This window comes from Bombyx mandarina, chromosome 20, assembly GCF_030267445.1.
Source record: "Bombyx mandarina strain Sakado chromosome 20, ASM3026744v2".
Taxonomy (NCBI): domain Eukaryota; kingdom Metazoa; phylum Arthropoda; class Insecta; order Lepidoptera; family Bombycidae; genus Bombyx; species Bombyx mandarina.
The window spans coordinates 11,010,276-11,022,114 of NC_143226.1; the positions used below are offsets into that span (position 1 = coordinate 11,010,276).

The following is an 11,839-nucleotide window of genomic DNA, read 5'->3' on the forward strand; positions in this document are numbered from 1 at the left end:
ATAATTCGACGCTTGAAAGGCAAACGTGACTAAGCGACTATGCGTAAACTTTACAGTAGACTAATTTAAAGTTGAAAAATTCTATTTTAACGAATCTAGCTGTAGGATTGAAATTATTTTAATAGACTTAGAAATATATTTTTTTTGCGCATCGAATATGGTTATTGCCTATCATTTATGTATAAAGCAGTTATTGTCGATTAGTCACGTTGGCCTTTCAAGCCTCGAATTATTATAATGCACTATTGATAATTATTTACACCACAAAATTATCATTGTAACTAAAGAGAAAAATAGTCTACGTACGAAATAAAATCATAATGTACCTGTTCAAAGCTTCGACCTTCACCATGTGAGGGTCGACCTCCTGCTTGAAGGAGGCTAGCTGAGCGATCTGACGCTTCACGGCGTCGATGTCCGAGCCGAGCGGACCCATGCGCGAAAACTTGTCTTCCGCTGTGTCCAGGAAGTCTTGGAGATTCTGTTTATTTCAATAACGAATTATTATTAATTTGCAGAGCCTATCGAGAAACTTATTGTTCAGGGTAGGGTCAACGGTAAGAGATCTCGTGGACAAACCCCCATGCGTTGGACTGATCAGGTGAAAGACCTTACTGAAACTCCACTTAACGCGTGTGTGCGCCGGGCCTCGGAAAACATCTGTTATGGCTTTAATAAGCAAGAATTCCACATGACCACGACTGAGCAATCGATTATGATGATGATTAATTTGTTTTAAACTACACCCATTATGTTGGAAACCACAGGATGGGCTACCGTACCTGCAAGGTGTCATGGAACTCCATCGCCTTTTCCATAGCATCGATGAGATTCTCCTCTCGTCTGGCGTAGAGTGCTGTGATGTTGTCCCATGCGTTGTCTAGGTCCTCCATGTGTTTCTTGAGCTCTGGCTTGTCGGGTTCCCCGCAGAGAGACATGAGAGTGGAACCGGTCTTCCGTACTTTCTCCACCTGGTCATTTTTGTGTTACTTTAGCACCGAATTGTCATTAAATAGTATGCCCGATTTGTGGCAGTCTTTTTGTTTAACTATATAAAAAAATATTTATTTTTGAAGTAAATATTTCTGTATTAAAACTTTGCGGTAAGTTTCGATAAGACAAATGAACTATCGATATCGAACATCCCTAGGGATTTGTAAATATATTTTTGAAATAAATATTTCTGTATTAAAAATTTGCTGTAAGTTTCGATAAGGCAAGCGAACTATCGATATCGAACATCCCTAAGGTTTTGTTCGGAGAAGGGCGTGAGTGTGCGTGAGTACCTCGGGCTTGGTGTGGTCGATCTCGTGGCGGATCTCCTGCAGCGCGAGCTGCTGCTGCTGGATGGCGGGCGGGTGCGCGGCGGGCGGCGGCTGCGCGGCCAGCGTGTCGGCCAGCTCGGCCAGCGTGCTGGACACGGCCCGCAGCGCCGCCCAGAACTCGCGCGCCACGCCCAGCGCGCCCGACAGCCCGCGCCGCCGCTTCTCCGACGAGCGCTGCACCTCGTCCCACAGTCTGCGGACGACGCATCGTCAGTCAACGTTCAACTTATTGTATAATCTTTTTCTGTATTTATAGATGATGGCAAAACACAAGCAAGGCCACACGACAAGGGAAAACAAACGTCCGGGGAGATTTGTAAATTAATTTGAATCGATATTATATATTATACAATACTAGCGACCCGCCCTCGCTTCGCTTCGGAAACTATAATTTATTATTGATTTCTCCACTATTTAATGGATGTTATTATACATATAAACCTTCCTCTTCAATCACTCTATCTATAAAAAAAACCGCATCAATATCCGTTGCGTAGTTTTAAAGATTTAAGCATACATAGGGACAGACAAATATAATGACAGAGAAAGCTACTTTGTTTTATACTATGTAGTGAAGATGCTATAAAAATATTGAAAATAAGTTGTATCCTAGATTAGATCGTAACCAATTTTCGACATTATGGATTAAATAAACTCTAAATGCTTTTACCTACGCAACAAACAGTAACCAGTAAGAAAACTTTTAAGCTCTCTTATCAATGCTCATGTTGATTTTTTTCGCTGAGTTTTAATAACGCGACAATGACAATACTTGTTGAGCTTGTCGAGTTTGTTCCGGATGTCGCGCACGGCGGGGTCGCTCTTGTTGGCCTTGCTGAACACGTCGGAGGCGGCGCGCTGCACGGCGTTGTACGCCTCCTTGCGCTTGTCCAGGTCCTCCACCAGGGCGTCGTTCTCTTCGATTTGGTCTCTGTTCGAATAGAAACGAGACTTTAGAATACGCTCTATACTTTTATAATTTAGGCATTAGTCAGGGCAAGAACCTCGCCATGAAAGGGTAAACAGTCGACGTCGCCCTAAACACGGTCCATCCATTAACGGTGGTCTTAGATACCACAAGCACTGGTCCCGTCCTCGTCGAACCCGTCGCTTGCGACGAAGGGCTCGACGAGTGAATTAACCCACAGACACACAGAATTTCTCGCCGGATCATATCAGCAGGTCGCGTTTCCGATCCGGTGGTAAATTCTGCGAAGCACTACTCTTGCTAGGGCCAGTGTTAACAACACTCCCGGTTTGAGCACCGTAAGCTCACCAACACATTAAGGAGAAGCTGAAATAGCCTCTGAAGACTATCAACATAGGTAGGAGGAAAAAAGACCTTGAGTACTTAGATAGTGTTGCCATATAAAATAGGAGCAAATACTAACTCGATCTTGGGTGGATGAGCGGAGACGGGCTCGGCGCGCTGCAGCTGGTCGGCGGCGCCTGACAGCGCCCGCAGCATCCCCTCCAGCTTGTCCGAGAACTGGGACGATTCTTGCAGAGCCTGTGCAGGTATCGATAACGATATAATATGTTTATTATGGGCCCGGACGATTTATCCATATCATCATCATCATCATCATTTTAGCCTATCGCCGTCCACTGCTGAACATAGGCCTCTCCAATAGATTTCCAGTGTGACCGGTCCATTGCCACCTGCATCCAACGAGACTCATCGCTTTTTACTAGTTCGTCGGTCCATCTAGTAGGTGGCCGTCCCACACTGCGCTTGCCAGTACGTGGTCGCCACTCCAGGATCTTTCTGCCCCATCGACCGTTCTCTCTTCGTGCTATGTGGCCGGCCCATTGCCACTTCAGTGCACTAATTCCATATAGCCAATTTTAATTAAGTATACGACTCACGGAAATCAAGAGTACTATATAAGTATACTAGCCGTACTCGCCCGCTTCGGGGGGCCTTTAAATCGTTAACATTATTATTTATTGTCATTATTATTAGGGAGTCCAAAACTCATATCAATATGAGCCTATCCATTAAGTATGTATTTTCTACACGGATACCAATTTTCAAGTCAATCGGATGCATGGTTTATAACTACAAATTATTATTTCAATAATATCTTAAAAAGCAACCCACGCTTTTTTTACAATAAAATATACGTTTTTTTACACTATTTTCAATTTTTTAGTTGAACTTTATATGAAGCGTGTTTTTTAATTTTTTTAAACTATTATTTATTATATAATATATAGAAGATAGAAGATAAAATAGTTCAGATAAAAGGAGGAAAAAGGTTATTTCCTAGTTGGGTTTAGGCGCCGCACCTGCTCGAGCTCCTGCTGCCGCAGCCGCAGCTCGGCCCGCAGCGCGTTGTACCGCTCGCAGTCTCCCTCCAGCACGTCCTGCAGCTTGGCGGCGTCCTGCTCGCTGCACAGCCGCGCCAGCGCCTCGCCCGTCTTCACCAGCTTGTCCACCAGCGGCTTGTGCCCCGCTATGGACTGTTGCAGCATCTGCACGAGCATTGATTATGCACACACATACTTACTGAAGAGAAGCGACACTTCGCTTAATACTAATGTATTACTGGTGGTAGGACCTCTTGTGAGTCCGCACGGGTAGGTACCACCGCTCTGCCTGTTTCTGCCGTGAAGCAGTAATGCGTTTCGGTATTGTAGTAGTAAATTACCACCATTTTACTGAGATTATATTTCATCCCATATCATCTCATCTCATTTCAGTTGATGAATGTCGTAAATTAATCATCTTAGTTTCATTTTACTCCATATTATCATTTTTCATAAAAATAAGATTAAAAATTAAAATAAGACTTGGCCTAAAGGTCTCAGTTACCAGTGTGCTTAGTGCGAGTTTTTTAATGTTCTCGATAGCGTAAATGCTAGCTCATATTTGTATGGAATAGGATCATTTGCGTACGTTTGCCGCTAGGGGCACTGTTCCAACAGCATACAAAATTGGGTTCACTTTTACGCGATAGAGAACGTTAAAAAACTTGCACTAAGCAAACTGGTCGTAAAATCCCTTAAAAAAATATTGTTATTCCAGCGTACACGTAGCATCGTGTTGTTTACCTCATTCTTGTCCTGCTGCTGGGCGATCTGCTCGGGTCTGAGCGCGGGCATGGCCAGCATGTGGATCTGCCTCTCCATGTCGTCCAGCCAGGACGTGAGACTGCGCGACAGAGTTGTTCATTTTACTTTTTGTTTTATTCGAAAAATCGACTAAGATACTAATTTTTTTCGAAATGCAATATTCTGTACTAAATTTAAATTGGTATTTATTAAACTATTCTGCTAACTAAGCTATTCTAGTGTATGATAATAGACTCACTCTTTGAAGTGTGTTCGTATTTTTATTAAACCTTTATGAGGAGAATTATGTCAGTGGTTCTCATTAATAGTGTTTTACGTAAAGTGGGTATTTTAGTGTGCCGTTTTAAGTTAATAATAGAAGGTGTTTAGTTGATGCGGGTGAAGTGTAGGGCGCAGGGAGGTGCGTACCCGAGGTGCGTGTCGGCGAAGTGCTCGGCGAGCGGCAGCGCGTGCTCGAGCGCGGCGAGGCGCGCGGCGGCCAGCGCCCCCACCTCCTCCATCACCTCGCGCAGCTCCTCGCTCCGCGCGCGCACGCCCGCCGCCTCCTCCGCGGACCCGCACTCGCGCACCACCTGCACGCACTCGCACTTGCACTCCCACCCAACATTACTCCACGTCGAAGCTATAATCTTAATATATATATAAATCACGTGTCACGTTGTTTGTCCGCGATGGACTCCTAAGCTACTTAACCGATTTTAAATTAAATTTGCACACCGTGTGCAGTTCGATCCAACTTGTAAGATAGGATGGTTTTTATTTCGATTAATGGTCGCAATATTTATTAATTAACAATAAAATGATTTCTTATGTTGGTTTTTATTATTAATTGTAAGTTTCATAAGTCGAAAACAGATGGCTACAACTTAATGGCATAAACACCACGTGTAGTTGAGGCTAAACTATAAGTAAAATTTATTTCGTAGTAAACGCAATACAGTGAAATCCAATTGTTCTTACTTTGTCAATTTTTGGTATTAGCATAGCTGACTGCGTGTTATTTAGAAAGAAAAACCTTAGCCACAGCAACGTGAGACCGGGTCTGCTATTTCTATTATATAAAGACTATATAAAGTACGCGTGTAGGTTTGTATTGGTCGTGTGGTACAGTGTTTGCGCGTACCTTCTTGGCCTGTGCGAGCAGGTCCCGACAGCGCACGCGCTGCGCCGCCAGCTCGTCGTGCAGCGGGCGCTGGTCGCGCAGCTGCGCGCGCACGGCGGCGGGCTCGCACGAGGGCGGCGCGGCGGACCGCAGGCGCGCCTCCACGCCGCGCAGCCACTCCACCAGCTCCTCCATGTCGCCCACCACCTCCAGGGAACGCTGCAAACCACGCGATAGTATTACGCTCCCATTCGTATATAAGGCACACGTTTTTTTGCAAGAGACGATGGCAAGAGACCAGACGGTATGAGTTTGATTCCATGGAAGATGGGCCGGGTGCAGGAGACCGAGAGCTGGCAGCATATTTTAGTTATTACACTATATTTTTTTAAGGTTTTTAGTTTTAGGTCCATTGTTTCTAAATAAATGAAGTATGTTTTTTTTGTATTCTATATTGGAAGTCGCATGTACTTTTGTCACACCAATGAGAAAGACTAAAGATTCTAAACGATATTCCGAATTTGAAAAATCAGTTCCATTATTTAATACACACGACCATTTGAGACAGAATCAAATTCAAATGATATCTAATCAGCATAAAGCTATTGTCATGTCAGAACAAAGAATCCTGGCACCTTCTTGCTGAGCAGCAGCCTCTCGGCCTTCCTCTGCACCTGCTCGGCGATGGCGTCGAACCTCCTGTTGTCGCGGGTCACGATTCCTTCGATGTGAGTGGCGCCCTCTCCGGGCGATATCTGTGAAAACATTCGCGTTTCAATAATCATTCACGTAATTTAAACATATTAACTCAGTTTATTTCAATTTTTAGGCTGTAATCTGCAGATCATTTTATTCCTGACTTGAGGCACTAACTGCATTAAGACATTATTAATTAATAAATTAAAATTATATATTATGTAGAAATTACACCATTCCAGACGAATAACTGCATCGCGAAATGTGGTCAGGATGGTGACGTCCAGCCCTCTAGACTTGCCATATACCAGTACCAACAGATTCGAAATACAAACGAAATTCTTCACTAAAAACAAAGTCGCTTTCTCTGTTCTTATATCCCTATGTATGCTTAAATCTTTTTTACTACGGAACGGATTTTGTTGCGGTTTTTTTTAATAGATAGCGTGATTGAAGAGGAAGGTTTATATGTATAATAACATCCATTAAATAGTAGAGAAATCTATATATATAAATGAATTGCTGTTCGTTAGTCTCGCTAAAACTCGAGAACGGCTGGACCGATTTGGCTAATTTTGGTTTCGAATTATTTGTGAAAGTCCAGAGAAGGTTTAAAAGGTAGATAAATTAATGAAAATGCTCGGAATTAAATAAACAACAATTTTGTTTTTCCTTTGATGTGTCCCCCGTCGGACGGATTCCTTTTGTTTGTTTTAAGTTTATTTTATACAAAAGTTTAGGTGTTTTATTTATCGATTGAGGCACTACGAAGTCTGCCGGGTCAGAATAATAAATTTCAGTTTCCGAAGCGAAGCGAGGGCGGCTCGCTAGTTTATTATAATGTTACGTCAATATGATGTGAAGACTGACCTGGCAGAGCTGCGGTCCGACGGAGTTGATGGTGTCCAGCACCGGCCTGAACTCCTGCAGCTCCACCTCCAGCCTCAGGATGTCTTCCTCGCGGGGCTCCACTGACTGTAGGCACGTCTCCGCGCTCGTCATCCATTCCGTTAGTCTAGCGGGAGATCATTATGATAGTAAGTGACTGTACTGGCGCAGACGAATTAATGACCTTCATTTTCTTAATCGGACACTCTAGTTAGAGCAGTTGGGGTTGCGCTAATGATGTACACGCTGTAGAATTGCTGACCCACCCGAGAGTAACTTAACCTCACGGCCGTTCAATGGGTATATCTCTTCTTCGGAACAGAGATGGTCAGTTTTTGCATCCATCGACAAATTGCATGTCATGTTTGAACACAAAGAACGGTGTCGCTCGCGGCACTACAGCTGAGCTTAAATAATTTCATAGCTTTTTTGATGCCCCGATCACCGAAAACATCTATTGACACATAGAATAGACGTCATACCCTGGTACCCCCCTCTACATGAATAGGCAGATCGCATCAGGCATCGCATTGATATCGGCCAAAAGTTTTGTTCGGAGACTTTTAAGTTCTGTTCACAGCCAAGCGAGAGGTAAATTTACTAGTTGCCGAGTAAGATATTTGACAGATGCCTGAATCTCACTAACGAAATTTTCAAGATAAGCTTGCTTATATACAAGTTCCGAACAACAACACCAGGACCGTCGGTCTACCGAGCAATATCACCTGCGCAGTGGAAGATCTTCCTTTAGTCATTTAAGTCTTACAGTTACTAGACTAGTTAGCCGCGGGATCCGCAGTGTTGAGGTCGATAAGCAAGACGTACTTGGCATGGCTGTTGTAGAACTGCTGCACGAGGGGCAGGGTCTCGGAGGCCACCCTGAGCAGGTCGGCCCCGCGGCTGGTGAGGTCGTTGTACCGGCGCTGCAGGGCGTCCAGCTTGTCCTTGAGCTGCAGGGCTTCGTCTCCGGAGATGTGCTTCATGAGCTCGAGGCCCGAGTCCACGGTGCTGTCGACTGCTTCTTGCTTCACGGCTATTTCTTCCGTTTTCTCCTGTAGTGAAGTTGGTTGAGATTTAATTGAATTAAACATCATTTGTGGTGATAGGACAAACTCATACTCATTGTGAAGTGAACATAATTTACTTTTATAAAACTTTCAGATCTGACAATACATGACGCGAAGAAGACTATGCTGTCTAGTTTGCTATTCCATCTTGAAAATACAATATCAATACCATATCGGAATTGATTTAAAGATGAAAGAAAAATTATTCTCTGCCTATGTTAGCTTAATGAATGCAAGTACTCACAGCCAATTCGTCCATTTGCCGGAGCAGTTTCTCCATGTGGACCGGGAGCAGCTTCCTCTTGGCGAGGTACTGCTCCATGCCGTCCATCCAGGCGGACAGGTCCTGGTACGTGAGCACGAGGTGCCGCAGCCCCTTGCGAGAGCTCTCCAACAGATCGCCTACGTTCAAATTGTGATCCACCAGAGTTTGGTATCTGTACGGAAACGGACTATAGTCAGCGTGTTGTTAATTGCGTCTTAAAAATTACAGGATTCCTTTTTTGTAATCCGGAATGCATAAAACTAAAGTGGCACAGACTTAGTATATATATATTTATTGTACACACAGTTCAATACAATACAATAATTGCGAAAACTTATAAGATGGCAAGCTTAACTCAACAATTGAGTTATCTACCAGCTAATCGTTCTTAAAGAGGGAGAGCTTTACATAAGAACGGCTTTCCGGTGAAGGATTAAGTATAATTATATTCTCTATCTCTCTCTAACATTTTAAGAAGCATGAGGGTTCAGTCAAGTTTTTGACAGTTAAGGTTAAGCTTCGAACAGTGTGTACAGTCTTGTCTATTCGTAGAAATGTGTGATGACATGGTGGCGGATTAAGAACAGCATAGAGCCTTGGGTTAGTGGTAGCAGCACCACCACTTGCGTGGCAGCGAGGGTCCTCGTACCTGTCGGTGGCGGCCTGCAGCCTGTCGGCCAGCGCGGTGGCTTCGTCGTCACCGACCAGCCCCATCAGGGTCGAGGCTGTCTCCGTCAGCTGCTTGAACGCCGGCTGCTTCGACAGGATGTCGTCGTGGAGGGCCTGGTGGATATATTTAACGATCTTAATATTGCGTTTGAGAAATATTAGAAGTTATTTTCAAGTACAATAATAAACATATTGCGGTGACAAAAACCAATCCTGAAACCTTAGTTACTGACTTCGTCTTAATTAGTTGATTGAACTCCTATCATCACCAGCTCACCTTATGCTCTCTGATCTTCTGCTGTATTTTTTCCTCATCAGTGGGCACCAGTTCCAAGGACTTGACTTTACGTTCTGACACTCCCAGCCACTCGACCAGGGGCTGCAGCTCCTCTTGAAATTCCTTCGCTACCTGTTAACAATAATCATATTTGAAACAGTCAGTGGGTAAAACTATATCAACTCATTTATCAGCTTTTTTTTATTTATCGCTTAGATGGGTGGACGAGCTCAGTCTACCTGGTGTTAAGTGGTTACAGGAGCCCATAGACATCTTGTTATATCGGAACTTAGGGGCAATGACACGACCGTACGTAATAACAGCTGGTTTATTACTACTTTGAGCGGAGCGGGCCGCGGCATACAAAGTACATAACAAACACTGCACATCTACAACGTAAATGCGCCACCCACCTTGAGATATAAGTTCTAAGGCCTCAAGTATAGTTACAACGGCTGCCACACCCTTCAAACCGAAACGCATTACTGCTTCACGGCAGAAATAGCCTGGTTGGAAGTTCTGGATCTCTTTATCTAGAAGTGAGATGCCGTCATTTCCTTTTTACTATTACATTATTCATCTTCAGCTTATGTAACCGTCGCCATGTCCCACGTATAACCAGACTTTCCTTTCAACTTCTTGATATCTCCGAAGCTGTATCATACTTATCAAATGTTTGAAATCTGTTTCTCAGCGTCGTCGAACCCAGGCTTATACACTTAGTATTGTCAATGAAGAGTCGTCCACTAGAACATAATGTTGGACCATAATAATTTAAAGTGTATGAGGCTTACCTTCATAGCCTGTTCCAGATCCAGCATCCTCTGTTGTGCGGAGGCGGTGAGGTCGTCGAACCTCTGGACCAGGCCTTTGAGTTGTTTCTCGATGGCCTTCCTCTCCTGAGGCTCGCAGCCGGCAGCCACCTCGTTGCCCATCGCGAACAGAGACGACATGGAGTTTTGACGGTCCATCAACATCTTCTTCAGGAACTAAACGTAATCATTGAATATAAATTAGGTACTTTGAAATTTTGGTACCGACCAGAGGCACACTGGCAGGGTCAGTCGGTAAAGCAATGATAAGGGTCAGTCTGGGGGACCGAAAGTTGCTATGACAATGCAATGGAATACACGATCTTTTCAAAGTATGTCATTTTGCGGTGTCTTTTTTATTTCGCGGGTGAACGGACGCACGGCCAGTGAAAAGATGGAAAATATATATGTATATAAAGTTTTTGAACAATATACTAAAAAGTATGAAACTTTTTGTAAATTATCATTTGATTAATTGATTGTCATATATTTGTACGTTTAAAATGAGAGAACCCAAACAGATATATAAAAGAAAACGAGCTAGTCCGGTTCGTTGCCCTCGTGCGCCCCCCTCCCCCCCACAACCACACCGCACCTTCTGCTCCTGTAGCTGCGCCTTGACGACCTTGTAGTCGGCCGAGGGCGGCTTCTGGTTGCGCACCATGTCCTCGGTGTCGGCGAGCCACTTGTCCAGGCCGGCCAGCGCCTCAGCGAACTTGCCGGACTGCAGCAGCCCCACGTCCAGGCGCCGCTCGCGTTCATTCATCTGATTGTGGCGACTCATTAATGTAGGTTCACAATTCCACACACCACGACTTGACTTCGTACTACAATTTTCTCTTATCTACACTTGGTGTTAAGTAGTTACCAGAGCCCATAGACATCAACAATAAAAAAAATGAATTGCTGTTTGTTAGTCTCGCTAAAACTCGAAAACGGCTGGACCGGTTTGGCTAATTTTAGTCTTAAATTATTTGTAGAAGTCCAGAGAAGGTTTAAAAGGTAGATAAATATGAAGATGCTCGGAATTAAATAAAAATATAACAATTTTGTTTTTCTTTTGATGTGTCCCCCGTCAGACGGATTCCTTTTGTTTGTTTAAGTTTATTTTATACAAAAGCTTAGGTCTTTTATTTATCGATTGAGGCATTACGAAGTCTGCCGGGTCAGCTAGTCTACAATGTAAATGCCGTCACCCACCTTGAGATATGAGTTCTAAGGTCTCAATATAGTTACAAGGGGTGCCCCACCCTTTAAACTGCATTACTGCTACGACAGAAATAGGCAGGGTGTTGGTACCTATCCGTGCGGACTCACAGGAAGTCCTACCACCAGTATGCTTATTGATTTAAAGTTGATTTTGCAATGCATTTCAAATATTGAACAAAACGTATATTACCCACCTTTTCCTTCAGAGCGTTCCATTTGTCGTTCATCTTCTCTAGGTCCTTCTCTAGCACTTGAGTGTTGGCTCCCTGCAGGGCGGACCTGACCAGCCCCTGCCCGATCTTGTTGCAGTGGGTCACGTTCTGTCCCAGGGGCTCGAGCGTGCGTCGCTTTAGTTCGGCGAAGTCCTTCTGCTGGGCGCGGATCTGGTCGACTTCCGACGACACCGGCTTCAGACTTCTCATTTGTTCCGAAGCCTGAAGTAATTGTACGA

The 11,839-nt window shown here is 44.2% G+C and overlaps 1 protein-coding gene across 50 annotated transcripts in view; it reads right to left on the reverse strand.

The window, feature by feature from the left end:
- The window catches only part of shot (dystonin-like protein short stop), a 249,701-nt gene that overhangs the window by 38,897 nt on the left and 198,965 nt on the right, over positions 1–11,839 (reverse strand). For all 50 annotated transcript variants that reach the window (XM_089736075.1, XM_089736073.1, XM_089736066.1 and 47 more), the window contains 18 exons: positions 11,583–11,822; positions 10,775–10,945; positions 10,162–10,356; positions 9,368–9,499; positions 9,071–9,204; positions 8,401–8,593; positions 7,915–8,141; positions 7,072–7,216; positions 6,141–6,260; positions 5,527–5,724; positions 4,812–4,975; positions 4,383–4,482; positions 3,618–3,803; positions 2,717–2,835; positions 2,098–2,256; positions 1,287–1,518; positions 783–971; positions 327–481 (listed from right to left, as the gene is read on the reverse strand). In XM_089736075.1, the coding sequence (XP_089592201.1) occupies positions 327–481; positions 783–971; positions 1,287–1,518; positions 2,098–2,256; positions 2,717–2,835; positions 3,618–3,803; positions 4,383–4,482; positions 4,812–4,975; positions 5,527–5,724; positions 6,141–6,260; positions 7,072–7,216; positions 7,915–8,141; positions 8,401–8,593; positions 9,071–9,204; positions 9,368–9,499; positions 10,162–10,356; positions 10,775–10,945; positions 11,583–11,822 (3,059 nt within the window). The remainder of the gene's footprint in view (positions 1–326; positions 482–782; positions 972–1,286; positions 1,519–2,097; positions 2,257–2,716; positions 2,836–3,617; positions 3,804–4,382; positions 4,483–4,811; positions 4,976–5,526; positions 5,725–6,140; positions 6,261–7,071; positions 7,217–7,914; positions 8,142–8,400; positions 8,594–9,070; positions 9,205–9,367; positions 9,500–10,161; positions 10,357–10,774; positions 10,946–11,582; positions 11,823–11,839) is intronic.